Raw genomic sequence first — 18,149 nt, forward strand, 5'->3', positions numbered from 1 at the left:
GCGTTTCACCCTTAATTAATATCCAGCCTCTCCGCGACTCTCTTTTCCTTCCCGAGCGATCGTTGATTTCCCCCAAGAATCCATCTCTCCTTCACCTCTCCGCTCCCCGAAAACATCGATTCTTGCACGATTCGCCATCCGTTATGCGCCCCTTTCTTCGGGGACCGTAAGTTTTACTTCTCGTCGTCTTCTGATATCCAACAACGAATTGGAGAAGCCGCGAAGGAGGCTCGGTTCGTGCGGGAACGCTTAGGGTTTCGAATCCTTCGAAGGTCATGGGACGATGGCTGTTGGTCAAGGTCTTGGTTTTGATCGGATTATTCGTCGTTTCAGGAGGAAGAGGTAATCATGCTCCATATACCGATCCTGAATTCTTATCCCCGAGATTAGGATATCTTCGAAAGCGAAAAGTTCTTGCAAGAACCATGGCGGAATTTACATCTCTGCATGGGTTCATTTGCTTTGTGGCAAGAAAGTTTTTGTTTTGTGCCTGAAAAGAAGCAGATTGTGGAACATGCGAATCTTGATGAATGATAAATGCTTTTTGTATAGGGTTCCTAAGTTCTTGACACTTTTTATCTATGGTGTACAGTAATTAAGATGAAGCATGAGGTTGAAGGCCCTGTCTACAATCAAACTATCGTCAAGATTCTCGTCGAATATGCCTCTGCTGTGAGTCTGACCTCACCCTGCACTGGTTGACAATTCATTAATCGTTATTGTGGCTGAGGATCTTGATACAAGCGCAACTTGCATTTACTTGTTTTGAGAATGGCTTCATATCAAACTTTTTCCTTCTTAATCAGATTAAGCACTTTTATTCCCTTTACAACATCAAAGTTGGTCTTCAGAAGAATCGGTTTCTTTATATTTGGTTGGAGAAAAACATTATTCTGTCCGTCTCTCTGCATGTTGTAGGTCTATATGACAGATTTAACAGAACTTTTTACATGGACTTGCTCAAGATGTAATGGTCTGACAAAGGTATGAAAGTTTTCAGGGATTCAAATCAATGTATCTGTGAATGTTAAGGGTGGTGTCCTTTTCCAATAATGACTGGAATGGATCCTCAAATCCTGGATGCCTTTGTCTTGTTTCAGGGATTCGAGATGATAGAGCTTATTGTTGATGTCCAGAACTGTTTACAGGTCCAATTCTTTTTTTCGTCTCTATTTTGACCAGTTTCCGTGATTGTCAGCTTAATGCATCTCCTTAAGTTCCAAGACTTTTGTGTTTGAACTATTTATGCAGGCATTTGTTGGAGTTTCTCCTGATCTGAATTCCATTATTATTGCTTTCAGAGGCACACAAGAACACAGGTGAAGCAAGAAAAAACCTTTTACTACATGTATATGACAGCAATAACGAAAATGTGTGAGCAGAAACTCTTGGACCTGGAACTAGCAGTATTGATGCAGCTTAAGGGCAATTGTAATATTAGTTGCCTTTAATTAAAGAATGCAGCTGTCAAACTACACATATGGTAGCCAAGCTAATAAACTGTCCCAACTTGTCTAACGACTAGGATGCCTAGATTTAGTTCCAGTGAAACTTGGTACCCAAATATGGAGGCAGGTCATAAAATCAAGAAACTAGAATTAACTACTGAGACCCTTACTATTTCCATCCACAGGTACTTTTCGTTTAGGTGAATGTTCTGATTCCTAGAATATGCATTTTGATTGATTTTTAGCAGACAATTTACTTGTCATTTTTCATGCCTTTGTTGCCATGTGCCTAATTGGTATGCATTGCATGTCTCTGGTGGACACGTGGTACAATCAAGCTCTTACCTTGGATATTGAATTTGAAATTTGAAATCATAATTGCCATAAACTGGTGTCTATTTAACATGTACATAACCACAAGCATCTTGGTTTATAAACTAATAACACAAGCTAAATAATCATAGGATTGCATCGGCTTTGTACTGCAATTAGGACTTCGAATGAGTTGCTGCATTCCGAATCAGAAGCTTGTGTCATGGTGATTAATTCAGAACAAGAATTCCTTGCCATCATCTTGTCTTGCCTGCACTTCACGCTTCCAAACCTTGTTGTATATTGAAGATATAGTTTGGTATTAACTAGAAATTTACACATAATACTGTCTCATCATAACAAATTAATTATGTTTACAATTTTTTAGTGAAATATTGGAATTAATTAGCTCGTCTGTATTACGTACCATGGCATGCATAAAATAGATGTGCTCTATTATGGTTTCCAACTTGTTTTTTGAGGTTAATGTATTTCTTATTTAAGTTAAAATTTTAACATTTTGATTTTGCAATAAATCTTTTGTTATCTTCTGCATGGTCAGTGTTATATCTGTTTTAAGGCAATGGTCATTGGGTGGTTATTAGTTTCCTTTTCAAGATCCATAATTTCATACAGTTGCCGCTTGGTTTTCTTTTTTCCCACTTTGTCTGTTTTATGGATCCCTGTATGTGAATGCCAGTTTACTAGTAATTCCAAACAAATTTTGTTAACTATTATTACTAATTCATGGCAAACATTTTTATATTTTATTTATTGTGTGATAATTTTTTGATTTGTCTCTATGTCTGATGGCAAAAATTAGATGTCCACATAGTTTTCTGAAATGCCTGCATATCTGTCTATGAATGGACCAATTGTCTTGCTATATCTTGACAGCATACGTAATTGGATTGAAGACTTGTTCTGGAAGCAGCTGGATCTTAACTACCCTGGCATGCCAGATGCAATGGTCTGTAAACTTCTTACTTCTTAGAAAGAATTTATTGACAGAATGAACATATTTGAACTTAATAATATGCTTTGTTTGCGTTGTTATAGGTGCACCATGGGTTTTATTCTGCTTACCATAACACTACTCTGCGTCATGGGATCCTAAATGCTGTTCAAAGGGCTAGGGAGGCATATGGAAACGTCCACATTTTTGTTACAGGGCATTCAATGGGAGGGGCTCTAGCTTCCTTTTGTGCACTTGATCTTACTGTAATGTTCGTCAACTTTATGTTTTTATTTTGTTTATGTTGATCAACACTTTTGTGCTGATTTTTCCTTCACTTATCATGGGAGACTGATTATCTGATTGACCTAAATACTAGAAGTACACATTATCTACCAACACCTTTATCTGCTTTTTTATATTTAGGTACATAGGAGTCTTATCTGCCAAGGATTAAAAAAAAAAGTAAGACTATGATATACTAACTAGAGCAGTAATTATCTGGGTTAAGTTAGAAGGGTTGGTTGCTACTCATTGTGGGTCAGCATGGTTTCATCCTGTTGCATAAAAAATTCTAAATATACATTCAACCGTACCACAATATTCTATTTTGTATTATGTAGATCTTTTTAAAAGTTCTATTTCATCTAATCCGAAACAGATTAGCTATGTAAAAGTACTGGGATCCTTGACATCGTCTATGTAAAATTTCAGCACCTGAGTTGTACGGAATTCATTTTGCCTTTATTGTTTTATTAATTTTTGATTTGTTGCCTTATTGCTTAGAGGGTGAACATTGGCACTACGGCAAAGTCTGTCCAGCTTATGCAGTCTATCTGTCTTTTAAATTGAGATTGTATTAACAAAATTAACACTGTAGATTATTTCGTTGATTTTTTTTTCTTGAAAGGCCTGTAAACAGTATTCATGCCATCTATGATTATTTCTTTTCCTCTACACTTGTAGTTAAATTTGGACCTATTTTATGATTCTATTTCATGGGTGTGACATGGAATTTTTGGCTATTGTTAGATTATGTGTAATTCAATTATGACACTGCCATCATTACTTCTTGGAATGATGTATAAGGAACATAATTTTGTTATAGATGCCATGCAATTGTGATTTTTTCATCATTCTTAGAATGTATAAGGAACATAATTTTGTTATCTCCTTGTAGATTAAACATGGAATAGAAGACATTCAGCTCGTGACATTTGGACAGCCTCGTATAGGCAATGCTGCTTTTTCCAATTATTTCATCAGACATGTACCACATACAGTTCGTGTGACTCATGCAAATGACATTGTGCCACACTTACCGCCATATTATTCCCGTTTTCAACGAAAGACATACCATCACTTTGCAAGAGAGGTAACAACTGTCCTTAAATTTGTGCTTGTAGAGCTTGTAAACTGTAGCTAAAACATGATTTTATACTTCAACCTGAAGAAAACACAGAGAGCTCTTTGAATGTCAGCTGCTAGTTTGAATGTTGCCTCCAATTGTGGTCCATGACCTTATGCCAATTTATTTCATAGTCGTTACATAGATCAATGAGTCATCAATCCCCACAATGAATTGTTTGCTTCTGTAGCAACAGAAACTAGTCAATTACATTCCCCGATTCTATTTTACCTTTCAAGGAGTGGTGTACATGTTTTGCATTACAGCTACCTATTACATGGATCATAGGTATGGTTGTGCAACTTATCAGGGTCAGGTTGGGTCAAAGATCAATTCATCCAACATGTGAAGAGCCTTTCTTTGCAGCTTGGTTACTTTGGGCTAAACAAATTCAGGCTTTTGGCTTGATGCCTTGATCAGAAATACTAAATTGATTCTTGGGTTTATGTACTATTTCCTTGAAAGTCTTTTCCATGGAAATAGTAATTAAAAAGGCTTGTGTTTAACTGGGGTCTAAACCCTGCTATAGAACTGTGGTCTATCGCCAAATATTATTAGACCAGTGGATAGACTAATTAAAGCCTCGTTAAATTGATTATAGAATTCTCTATTTGGATCTGTTCCAAGTGGATCCCTCTCCGTTCCAATTCTGATTCGCTTACAACCTTAATCAGGATAATCACTTGTTAAAAAATTCTAGTTAAATGTGATTCTTTGTTACATTGTTAAAAAGGCAGCATGTTACATTCCAAAAAGAATTTCAGGTTTGGCTCCAAGACATTGAAGTAGAAAGCCTTGTATACTCAGTTGAGAAGATCTGTGATGGATCTGGAGAAGACCCTTCTTGTAGCAGGTATATTTGAATTCTTGTACCAATTTTGATTTAATTTAAAAAGACTGCCGTTGCCTCTCTGTTCCAATGCTTACAACAATTCTTCCTTGACAGATCTGTTTCTGGGAACAGCATAGCGGACCATCTCAAATATTATGACATCGATTTACAGGCTGATTCTTTGGGATCTTGCAAAATCGTTATGAATACTAGCACCACACGGTACCATGTAGACGACAGTGGTAATATTATGCTATCAGAGGATCATCTTTCTCCATCATTTGTTGAACTTAATTCTCTTGTACTATAAATACAAAGTGGCAGTTGTGTCGTGATCCTCTTTATTTTGAGGATGAAATGCTTGTATATATCGGGTGTAATTTCTTCTTTTTCTTTTCCTATTGATTCAAGAATGTATATATGCACACATCCTAAAAATTAATTGTTCTTGATCGAATAAATTATGAATACTAGCACCACACGGTACCATGTAGACGACAGTGGTAATATTATGCTATCAAAGGATCATCTTTCTCCATCATTTGTTGAACTTAATTCTCTTGTACTATAAATACAAAGTGGCAGTTGTGTCGAGATTCTCTTTATTTTGAGGATGAAATGCTTGTATATATCGGGTGTAATTTCTTCTTTTTCTTTTCCTATTGATTCAAGAATGTATATATGCACACATCCTAAAAATTAATTGTTCTTGATCGAATAAATTCTCTCCATCATTTGCTTGTATATGCTTACCAGTTGTGTGTAGCGACTAGGTCATGTTTTTCCTTTATATGCCATTGTGTACGTGCTTGCTTCGAGTAATGCAGGAATGCCATTGTGTACGTGCTTGCTTCGAGTAATGCAGGTTCGATCGAGAGGTTTGTTTCTGCAGCGTTTGTGCTTTATAATGAATGCCAATTGTCGATTGTTTGTTCCATCTTTTTCTCCTTTTTATCTTCCAGCTGTAATTTCAGACATAAACTTGTGATGGTTTGCATTTTTCGAACAAACCTAACATGATTTTGATGCTTTGTGTTCTTCGCTAGTTTTCCACATGGATTCTGCAAGAAAGTTGCATATCTTTGTTTCACCAGTCACCTACCTTCACACACTATCAATGGAGTCTTGATCAAGCCAAAAGACACTCTAATATTCAGAGAAAGTCAACAAGTATGGCACATGTATTTTATAGATGAACAATGTAAGAAAGTGTTTGATGAATGTACCACCTACACAAAGTAGTACTCCATGACTCGATGACTTCAAATGGATTAGACCATCCAAGCAAGAGCACCATGTCTTGATCGGGTGGCATCCATCGGTTTGCTTCACGGTGTAGATTTGTCATTCCATGCCAACCAACTACATATCCCAATTCATTGCAAGAGATAATGAGAGTATCTTCCTCACAGTGAGTGCATGGAATTGGATACAAGCTTCTGCAACCTTTGTCTTAATTAGAGCCTGGTATTGGTCATGTTGCATAAGGATACCTTCACACACAATACAAAAAAAAGATCCAAAACTTACCATGTGGAAATGGATTCTCTTCAGGGGCCACATTTGTCTCTTCAAGTTCTCAAAGGTCACTATCAGTTTCAATTAGCATCAGAACAGAAAGAAGGGCCACCTAGAAGAAAGGGGCATGCCCAAGCCTAAATCTATGTAATAAACATATGTTTCTAATTACAATAGGAAGAAGAAAAAAAGACACACAGCAGTGTCCTCGAAGCTAATTTGTGCATTTCAGAAACAAAGAAGAGCCATTGAGAAATAAAACTTCCTTTAATCAAGTGTATGATACTGTAAGTGGCAAGAATGCACATTACCAATTTCTTCTCCTAGCATAAATATCCAAATATTAACTTCAAATGCACTGCAAATAGTTCTTTAAAGCACTTAAACCATTATGTTCCGAGAATTGAATGCTCGAATTTAAGAGCGATCGCTATAAGCATCTGGATAGACGAGCTTTTATCTGGATGCATCTTATATATCTGAATTATGAATCAACTGCTTGTTAGAGATTCCAAATAACAATTTGCATTTCAACAAGATGCTCCATATCTGATTTCTGTCTTGCTGATATTGAACCTGAAATCAGAAAACCTAGCATGAGGCAAATCTCATCTGTGTGAAGAGGAAGATGCATAAGAATACCATGAAACTCATTCTGCTTTTCTACCTGATTTGGTGACATGAAGGCAAGTGATATGAGCTGCATTTAACCCCAGGTTTACATGCATATTATTCACTGACTGCTAGTACAGAGAACTCTCTGCATTATACAACAATCAGATGAAGAAAATGAATATGTTGCAGCATCAAAAATATCGTTGCCGATGTGGTGATCTGCAGATGAAGTAAAATGAATACAAGCAACATTGGTGGCTCGGTTTCCACTTGGGACCTTTTGATCCTGCCAAAAGAGTAGAGAAAGGATAAGCCTGTGAGGCAACGTGGAACATGTCCTTCGATGTTATATATGGTGCAGCCTTGAGGTTCTGCAGTCCCCACTAGCAATTGGAATCAACTCTCCCTTCACAGAGGATGATGTCTCCACTGAAATGCACCTGATTCTCCATGTCTCACTGCAGCACCACACTGCTTGTTTCTTTCATATGGATGTGGTATCATGATTCTTTTTTCATGGACCAGCAATCGATGGATAATTTTGTAAAGAAGCTTGACCCAAAGAGATGCCACAGGAGAGACTCAGTGGTATGTTCATGTCTATATCCATAATTTGCAAGTCTTCTCTTGTCTATCCACCATGATATTTAGCATGAATCTACCATCCAGATCATAGATAAACAATGTAACTGAAGCAAATAAAGGCTGATCATGAGCTGGATACCTATGTGACAAATCAGACTAAAACTAATATCGATGCTCTGACTTTCTGAGGCAATTTACAGTTTCACTGCTGAAGGACAGAAAAATCTGTGTTCTGCTATCGACTTGATTGGAGTGAAGATTAAGTGGGTTCAGTTTGTTCTCCACTTTGTCCATCAACATTGTGAGGCTATTCGAGCCATACTCTCTGCAAACTGCTAAAAACTTCAAGCTCTTGCAATGGCAACTCAGTACATGTTTCAGTGTCTTGAAACTTCTCGGTTTTTCTCAGACTTTAGAAATGAGAATCTGATGGAAGAAGTCAGCATCTCATGCTGGCCTACCCATCCAAGAGCGTACTTGGACTTTTCAAAAATTCAGAGAATTTCTGGCGTCAAAAAATTGGTAGCACGACAGCCTCGCAGATATTCCATAGTGCACAGCGCATCTGTGACCACAGCCAGGAAGAAATCTGACATTATCCAAATCACAAAATAGTACCAAGTGGAATACACAACTGAAGTGAATGACAACGAGGGTCACCGTCCATGCCATGATAAGAGAGTGCTCCAGGCATGCAGACCATATCCAAAGGAACATATGCTCCCTTTTGGCTGCAATCCTTGTAGTGTTGTGAAACAATGATCTTTTTGGCTCTATATAAGCAAGCCACACAGGAGGAGAGGAAGACCAATACATACCAGGTCTTAAGCATTTAGTTTGGCTCTTCAGCAACCACATCCCTTGATCAAGGACTTGAGATCCACATATCAGTTGCATTTTCTTGGTGAGATAAAATGGACAAGGTGATGAAGATGGCATCACAACGAGCAGTGGTAGTCTTCAGCTTGAGCTCATGCTGCATGTGCCATACTGTTTTGAGCCTCTTCCATGACCTTGGTGTCAATGCCACCATCCATGAGCTCGACGAGGACCCAAGGGGGAGAGAGATGGAGAGGGCTCTTGCCAGGCTTGTGGGGCGTAATCCGCCGGTGCCAGTAGTATTCATTGGAGGCAAGCTGGTTGGATCCACAGACAGGATCATGTCACTGCACCTTGGTGGTAAACTGGTCCCTCTTCTTCGTGAGGCAGGTGCTCTTTGGGTATAGATAGTGAATTCTGCACTCTGATAAGAATCAGCTATATATGAGTAGACAAAAAGATTATCTAATACGAAATGCGATGTGTGAAAATAAACTATAGAGTATGACTTTATGTGTACAAACTCGTTACAGATCATACACCATGTACCTTTGACACTATAATGAATATTGGTTAAGAGTTCTCTTAGAGAGTGGTTCTTCTTTCTTCTGCATTGTGCTTGTGAGCCTGAGTTGTAAATAACTAAGTTGCCATATGACCACAAAACTTTTGATATCAGACCCAATAAAGGGAGATGGTGGATCCTTTAAAGCAAAAACTGATGCCCATTTGACTTCATGAATTCTGCAATCTAACAACACAGAATCAAGTACACGTTAGTATATTTCTTGAATATTACTATTTGCAACCCCTCTTTACAATTTACAATCCCCTTTTTAAAATTTTTAATATTTTTAAACTGTCCCTTTGCAAATGGAATTAAATACCCTTTTTTCCTCCTCGTCTTCTCCTTCTTCCTTTTCCTCCTCTTCTTCTTCTTCCCTCTTCTCCTCTTCTTCTTCCTCCTCCTCCTCCTCAGAGGATTGTCACAGACTTAGCTAGAATTGCCTAAGTCGTGAGGCACCCTTGTGGCAAAGTCATAGACTTAGCTGAAGTTGCCGAAGTCGCGGAGCACCCTTGCACCAACTTCTCGGACTTAGCTGGAATTGCCTAAGTCAAGAGGCATCCATACGACATATGCATCCACAAACAACTGCTCACCGGTTGTCGGCCGTGAAGGCAAGTTTCTGTCAAGTTAACATGCGAACTTATGAAGATTGTTCAATGCCTGACACTACCCCGAAGCCCCATCCCCCCTGGTGCCACTCGGGGGGTACCAGGGTGCTGAGATGGCTGACGTTTCGCGTGAGGCTATGGTCTGCAGAAAATAGGCCGTGACACGTAAAAACAAAACCATTTTGGGGCAGTTTGGCCTGACGCGATGAGTGGTTGTACTATAGCGCTGCAAACTATCGTTGCTTGCATTTTCCAAACAAAAACACAAAACCAAGGCAAAATATGTTGACATGTATCTGTACAAGCATGCAAAAGCAATGAACGGTTCGTTGAACGAAGTTGTTGCAGGTGCACGACGACCGTTCACATGCAACAACTTCGTTCGTGACATTCTCCCCCACTTAAACTGTCGACGCCCTCATCGACGTGTGCTGGAAAGCTTTGATAGCTTCTTCTTCATGTTATAGGGCATCTTTTGGCTCTTAACTAGCTTTGGTCCGGGAAAACTTTTGCCACTTCACCGAGTACTCGGTCTGCTCAGCTCCGTTGGGTAGCTTCGTCTTACGATATGCTAAAATAGTTTCAACTCGGTTTTCATAGAAGGCTCTGGTGGGCAGTAGTCGAGTTGGAACACTTAGAGAAGCATCTTGCGGATCTGAGTAGTAGGCTTTCAAGTTGTTGGCATGAAAAACATTATGAATTTTGAGCCACGCTGGCAGTTGCAACTTGTAGGAAGCATTGCCTACCCTACTGATAATTGGGAATGACCCTTCATACTTGCACACCAATCTTTTATGCACTTTGTGCCTAAAGAACTGGAGTGATGTTGGTTGGAGTTTCACCAACACCAAATCACCGACTTTGAACTCCTGCAATCGCCTTCCCAAGTCTGCCCACTTCTTCATCTTTTTGGTCGTCTTCTCCAAATAAGTCCGTGCAATATCTGTATTTCGATGTCATTCTTTTACAAAGTGATATGCTGACGGACTATTCCCTGTATAACCGATAGCCAAGGTGTGATGAGTTGATAGTTGTTGTCCTGTAATGATCTCGAAGGGGCTCTTATTGGATGCAGAACTCCGCTGCAAGTTGTAGGAGAATTGGGCTATATCCAATAGCTTCACCTAATCTCGTTGGTTAGCACTCACGTAGTGCCGAAGATATTGCTCAAGGAGTGAGTTTATTCTTTCAGTTTGGCCATCCGTCTAGGGGCGAAGACTTATGAAGAAGTACAACTTAGACCCTAGCAATTTGAAGAGCTCAGTCCAAAATCGTCCTAAGAACTGAGCATCTCGATCACTGATGCTATTGTGTAGGACTCCCCAATACTTCACCACATTCTTCATCATCAACTTGGTCGCATCCTCTGCTGAACAGTGTAGGGGTGCAGCAATGAATGTTGCATACTTCGAAAACCGATCGACCACCACGAGTATTGACCCAAGTCCCCCTACAGTCGGCAAGCTTGATATGAAGTCCAAGGAAATGCTCTCCCACGACCTTTCTGGTACGGGCAACGACTCCAAAAGTCCTTCCGGCTTCTGTTGCTCCACCTTATCTTGTTAGTAAGCAAGGTACGTTCAAACATATTCCTCCACATTAGTCCCCATATTTGGCCAATAAAAGACCCTCTCCACAAGAGCCAATATCGGTGGATGCCTGGATGTCCAACCCAAAGGGAATCGTGACACTCTCTTAAGAGTTCACGCCTCAAATTGTCCACTTGAGGAACATAAACTTTATTCCCTTTTGCGTAAACGAATCCCTCCTGAACCCAAAATTATCGTGCCTTGCCTTCTTTGATTAGTTGTATCAGGGTTACTGCCTGAGGATCATTGTGCAGTCCATCCCTGATTCTGGAAAGGAAGTTGGAGTGCAACTGACTTGTTTGGCCTCTGCCTCCAACTGTATGACATTCACCATCTCTACTTTCCAGCTCAATGAATCGGCCACGACATTTGCTCTTCCGGGCTTGTACTTCATTGCTATGTCAAACTCAGCTAGGAAATCCTGCCATCGTGCTTGTTTTGGGGACAGTTTCTTTTGAGTTTAAAAGTAACTCAAAGCGATGTTGTTCGTCCTCAGCACAATTCGCGATCCAAGAAGGTAGTGCCGCCAAACTCCTAGATACCGTCGCTCGGTCTCGTTGAGCTTGCAGCTCTCATAGGCCACCGGGTGACCCTTCTGCATTAGTACTCCCCCAATAGTGAAGTATGAAGCATTTGTATGGACTTCGAAGGGCTTCTCATAGTCCGACAATTTGAGTACCGGTTCTTCCAACATAGTAGCCTTTAGAATGCCACTTTACATTTGTCAAACCATCACCAAGGCTACTCCTTCAACAACTCCGTCAGTGGAGCTACAAGCTTCGAAAACCCAGCTATGAAGCGCCAATAGTAGTTGATGAAACCAACGAAGGATCTCAGCTCTAACACCTTCTTTGGAGTTTGCCATTCCACCACAGCTTGCACCTTTGATTTGTCCATCCAAATGGAACTGTCATCGATTTGATGCCCTAAGAATAAGATATCTGTCTGAGCAAAGTAGTACTTCTCCCTTTTCATGAACAAAGTGTTCTCCCTAAGAACCTTGAAAATTATCCGAAGGTGCTCGACGTGCTCCTCGAGCGTTTGGCTGTAGACGACGACATCATCCAAGTAGACGACCATAAACTTGTCTAAATACTCTTTGAATAGTTGGTTCATAAGAGTGCAGAATGTGGCTGGAGCGTTGGTTAATCCAAAAGGCATCACCAAGAACTCAAACGCTCCATACATGGTCACACAGGTAATCTTCACTTCGTTGCCTTCCGCAATGTGCACCTACCAGTACCCCGACCAAAGGTCGAGTTTGAAGAAATACTTTACTTTGCTCAGTTGATCGAACAAGTCCATGATAAGCGGGATGAGATACTTGTTCTTCACCATCACCTTGTTGAGGGCCCGATAATCGACGCATAGTCGGAGGCTCCCATCTGGTTTCTTTTAGTAATGAACTGGAGCTTCGAATGATGCTTTGGAACTACGGATGAGACTACTGCTTAGCAGTTCGTCTAACTGCTTTTTGAGCTCCGCCAATTCTGGAGGGGAAATGTGGTATGGTGGTCTCATTGGAGGCTTCACTCCCGGCTCCGACTTAATATATAATGATCCACGCCTCTACGTGGCGATAGAGTTTTTGGCAACTCGGGTGGCATAACATCTTTGAACTCCTTCAGAACGTTCGCCACCACAGCAGGTTCATGAATGACCTCCTCGTTGAGTGGCACTAACTTCACAACAGCCACGAAGGTTAATTCTCCTTTTCGTACCCTTTTCTTCAATTGTAATGTCGATATCTATTGGGGTTCCTTGGCTCCTCTCTGAGAGACGGGAACCACGCAGGGGTCATCCCCTCCCATCAAACATAGGGAGTTTAGGAACGACATTGGCACCAACTTCGCTGCATGCATGAACTCTATTCCGAGAATCACTTGGAAGTCGTTGAGTGGCAATGCCATCATTTTTGTGCACCCGCTCCATGTTCTGATTTTAATGGGGACTCCCTTGGCCAGCCCGAAGATCCACTTGGCCTCCGAGTTCACCGCCTTCATCCGACTTGGGTTCTTCTCCAATATCAGCCCAAGTCACTTTGCTTCTCGATCGACAATAAAGTTGTGGGTAGCGCTCATGTCCACCATTGCATGAGTTGTTTAGCCATTGAGCTTGATGTCCATGTACATCAGCTTACTGTTCCTTGTATTCTGTGACTTTGACTTCATGCCCTCCCCCACTTGACCCTGCAACGCCTTCAACAAACGCATTACTCCCATCTGGGGTCCTTGTGACTCCTCGTCATTGCTGTTGGATTCCGAACTACTCGAACTAAAAGCAACGACCTTACCCTTGTCTGATTTGGGGGGGTAGATTGAAGTTGTTAAGGCATTGAGTGCTTGTTTCTGTGGGCACTCCCTCACCATGTGTGGTCCTCCGCAGAAGAAGCATTCGCCAGGTTTTGGGGCCTTGCCTCTTGAGCTTGGCCCTTTGTGGGAACTTTTCTTTCTCTGTTCGTCCCCGAACTCCTTCCCTTGAGAACATTTTAATGGGCGATTTCCTGAATATTGTTTCTTTTTCCCCAAGTCCTCCTAGGAAACAAAGTTAGTGAGCCTTTTCGTGGCTGCAATTGCCCCGATCACATCGGCGACATTCCTTCGATACAGTTCTTATTGTGCCATAACTTCAGGCCATCAAGGAAGCTGAATAGCTTATCCTTTTCGGACATATCTTGTATGTTCAGTTTCACTGTGGAAAATTGCTTCACGTAATCCCGAATGGAAGTACTTTGGTGGAGTTGTCTCAGCTTCTTTCTTACGACGAAGTTTGTGTTCTTGGGTAGGAACTGAGTTCTCAACTCCCGCTTTAAGTCCTCCATGTGTCCACTCGACACCGACCTTGTTGGATCTCCTCCTAACGGATTCGCCATTAAAGTTTTGCATCCCCATTTATATACATAGTTGCTATTGAAACTTTAGTATCTTCAGAATCGGACCTTGTAGCTCGAAAGTACTGTTCCATGTCAAATAAGAAATTCTCGAGCTCCTTTGCATCCCTAGCACCTCCATAACAATGGGGCTCAGGTGTCCTCAAGTTTTGTGGTGGCACAGCGCGGGTGTTGCTCTCTCCCGCATTTAGTGCCCTTATGAGTGTTGTCACTTTGGAAGTGAGTTCCACCACGACTTCGTGCAGATATTGCATGGAGTATTTGGTGTCTTCCGTCAATCGATCGACTAGGGACTCGACCTTATCGATTCGAGATTCCACTTCTTCTTGTGAGCTCTCTACCTCAAGAAGCCTTCTTTGGCCTTGGTAGAGTTCCTCCAAGCTCACTTCAAGAACATCCAAGCAGGTTTCCGCCATTGTGAGTCTCTCCTTGTGGCTCTTCTTCCCTGTTGGCGCTCCAGATTGTACCTCCTCCGCTTGCAAAGAGTAGCCAACTTCTCGCTCGTTATATTCACTGACACGCTCCTCCTGAGCGGCTCCAACAGCATGAGAGCGCGTTTGCACTTGTAGCCCACCTGCGGCTGTTTGGGGCAATGGTCCGGTTTGCCCCGTCTTGCTCGATTCGCCACGATGCTTTGCCATGGTGAGATTACGAAGTTTCTTTGTTGCTTGCTCGAATTGCTTGCCTGCTTTAATACCACAATGTTATGGACTTAGCTGGAATTACTTAAGTCGTGAGGCACCCTTGCGGTAAAGTCACGGATTTAGCTGAAGTTACTTAAGTCGCGGAGTACCCTAGCACCAACTTCTCGGACTTAGCTGGGATTGCCTAAGTCATGAGGCACCCTTGCGACATATGTATCCACAAAGGGTCAGTCTAGTTGCAACCTCGTACAGGTCCCGAAGGATCTATAAAACAAAAAGTTGATTAGTTTGAAAATGAGCGATGGACAAGTCTCGACATCTCGCGAAGAGGGAAGCTTTACAAGAAATTCAACAAGCACCTTGAGTGCAAGAGAGAAAAGAGAAGAAGGAGAAAACAAGGACTTTAGAAGATTGAACGAATAGTTGCAAGTCCGTAAACAACTACTCATTGGGTGTCGGGCGCGAAGGCAAGTTCCCGTCAAGTTAACGTGCGAACTTGTGAAGATTGTTTAATGCCCAACACTATCTCGAAGCCCCATCCTGCCAGGTGCCACCAGGGAGGTTCCAGGGTGTTGAGATGGCTGACATTTTGCGTGAGGTTGCGGTCTGCAAAAAATAGGTCATGGCATGTGAAAACATAGCCATTTTGGGGCAGTTTGGCCTGATGGGATGAGCAGTCACACTGCAGTGCTGCGAACTATCGTTGCTTGCATTTTTCAAGCAATAACACATAAAACCAAGGCAAAACATGCTGTCATATATCTGTACAAGCATGTAAAAGCAATGAATGGTTCATTGAACGAAGTTGTTGCGAGTGCACGATGACCATTTGTGACAGAACAATGTCAAGGGGGGTTGGGCACTAGGGAAGTAAAAAAAAAGAAAAAAAGGGGTGAAATCGGTAATATTGGGACTGTAAATAGCAAAATAATATTTCAGGGGATTGGCAATGGTAAAAAGGGACTATGAACAATAATCTTCTATTTTTTACTCTAGATACCTTTTATTACTTTCAAGTGACTGGAGAGAAAAAAGTTATCTAACAGAATATATTAAAGGAAAATCATAGGCCTGTTTTGAAAAAATAAATTTATGAGACAAAGGCAGGTCACAAGTTTATTGGTCTTGAACAAACTCATTCTCCATGTCCTCTCCACTGAGTTGGGAGAGAGAAAGATTTACCTGAATTTCACTTGCATACCACAGTTGAGATTATGCAATGCCAGCTCTAGCAAGAACTGTATCAACAGATAACAACAAATGAAGCTTGGTGGAATGCAATGTCGGATTGTGGCATCAGACTAGATAACAAGTGATGGTGACAAATGGATAGGTCTTATTCCCTCATCCTGCATGAGCTTGCATCTTTTGAAGGTACCCATCAGCCAGGGATAAGAGGAAGGAAAGTTAGGAAGGGGGATTCGGGACATACAGACTCAGGGAAAACATCCATACCTGAAAACAACTTTTTCTGGAATCAGCTTCTGGGGGCTTCTTTCTAAAAGGATGATGATTCTGCTCATATTTCTGATTTGACTCCTGTCCTGACTTGAAGAGAATATTGCATGTCCATCACTAGTTTCTTTCAAGTCATCCTCTGCATCTGCAGCTATCCTACTTTAGATTTTGGTTTTGTATGGACAACAATATAGCAAGTCAATCCCTTCTGCATCATCATCCCATTTGTTCAAGGAGATAGTAGCAGATGCAAGCATTTTTTCCATTTAAATTTCCACAGAAAGGGGTGTGCCTGGGGTGACTGCGAAACCCTGCAGCAACAACTGCTTACATGGTTCATACCATCCCTACCATTTCCACTCTCCTAAGAGTTCAAGAAAACATAAATGTAATTGCCTTGTGCTCACTAATAGTCTTTGTTAACTCTTTAAAAGCTGCCAGATTTGAGGAAGAACTTCATTGACTGTAGCAACTTGTTTTGTCCAATATTGTCCTATATCATCCTGGTATTAGCAGTGATCAAGATCAGCAACCACCTCTCAGAATCAGGTGCTATTGACCAAGACTGTGTCCTGAAAGATCAATGAGTTTGAGGTTAGCTTGAGCCAATTTTGACGCAAATCGCCTTAGTTGGATTAGGATCAGCCACATATTCAAGCTTACTGCTAAAATATAGCGAAATTAGCAGGTCAGACGATCATTCATGTTCCTTGTTCAATTTGTGGTGAATTAACAGATAAATGCATTAGAGCATAAAGTTCCCGCATAGAAAACCTCAAATATGTTCCTTTACCTGCAAATGAAATCCCATAAGAAGAATAGCATTACTACACTTTACATTTCAAAAAAATTCAAGAAAAAGGACAAGTATAAACAGTTTGATAAAATACATGCTCAAGGCAGCAGGACATACATACATCATCAGCAACCAGAACTCTCAAATTAAAAGGTTACAATTCCATTATTCTAGATAAACTTGAATGATTCATCCCACCTAGCAAGAAAAATTTCTGAGCCAGGTCATGTTTGTTTCTGACCAAATAGCAATTAGACTAATAGCTAAAAGTCACTGAAGAAACTCAAAAGAAATTGCATGACGGCGGCTGTCCATTCTCATCACCTCAAAGGATGTAATTTCAATCAAAATTGTTATTTTATCAAAACCACAGTATTATGCATATAGGATAGAGATGGTACAACCTAAAAGATATAATTGAATGAGATCGCAATACCATTTCCCGACATTGAACGAATGGTCCAGGGCACCAAAATAGAACATTTCGAGAAACCAGTTGTTCGTGCAAGCATTCGGCTCTAGTTTCTCGAGAATTCAAACCCTACTTCTTCCCTAATCTCCGCGAGGTCGATGGACAACTTCTCCGCGACCCGATCCTCGTCCGTCCTTTGGACATCGATCAATGTAACCTTGCTGCACAAGTCTTTCCACCAGCTCTATCTACTCGGGACAGAGGTGAGCAAGCTCCACCTCCTTGGCGGCGAGCGTCAATCTGGCGGAAGGCGGAGGAGAGGCGTGCAAGTGGGAGGTGAAGCAGAGAAGGTGGGGTTTTGACGAGGGGGAGCAGCGGAGAGGGCGTAAGGTCCGATGTGTTAAGGTGATCTTACCCCCTGCCACGAGGAGGTTGAACTGCCCCCAAAAATAATAATTTGAAGGAAAATCGTCCAACACTACGGAGACTTAGTCTCATTCGCGGTGACCATACGCTGACGGTTAACTGCGGTGCATGGACCGTCGCGTCATCTTACCTCGAGCCGCTTGTTCGATCAAATGCTTTAAGAAAAATTAAACGATCATAAAATCATTCCTTTGCGGTGATCAGACTCGAGGGACTATTGCGATATAGGAACCGCTTCGTAAGCTTACCTTCGGTCATTTCGGGGA

The 18,149-nt window shown here is 41.3% G+C and overlaps 2 protein-coding genes across 2 annotated transcripts; both read left to right on the forward strand.

Moving 5' to 3' along the window:
- The first annotated feature begins 24 nt into the window (after nt 1-24).
- Nucleotides 25-5,431, forward strand: LOC135597488 (lipase-like). Its single transcript, XM_065090470.1, has 10 exons — nt 25-342; nt 593-672; nt 919-984; nt 1,101-1,148; nt 1,252-1,319; nt 2,658-2,730; nt 2,820-2,981; nt 3,896-4,090; nt 4,888-4,976; nt 5,070-5,431. Exons 1-10 carry the CDS (start codon nt 276-278, stop codon nt 5,263-5,265), a joined length of 1,044 nt encoding a protein of 347 aa, XP_064946542.1. The 5' UTR covers nt 25-275; the 3' UTR covers nt 5,266-5,431.
- Nucleotides 5,432-8,517: 3,086 nt separating this feature from the next.
- LOC103971778 (putative glutaredoxin-C14) lies at nt 8,518-9,080 on the forward strand. The gene has a single exon (XM_009385893.3). It carries the CDS (start codon nt 8,588-8,590, stop codon nt 8,897-8,899), a length of 312 nt encoding a protein of 103 aa, XP_009384168.1. The 5' UTR covers nt 8,518-8,587; the 3' UTR covers nt 8,900-9,080.
- Nucleotides 9,081-18,149: the final 9,069 nt, after the last annotated feature.

Source organism: Musa acuminata, chromosome BXJ1-11, assembly GCF_036884655.1.
Source record: "Musa acuminata AAA Group cultivar baxijiao chromosome BXJ1-11, Cavendish_Baxijiao_AAA, whole genome shotgun sequence".
NCBI lineage: Eukaryota > Viridiplantae > Streptophyta > Magnoliopsida > Zingiberales > Musaceae > Musa > Musa acuminata.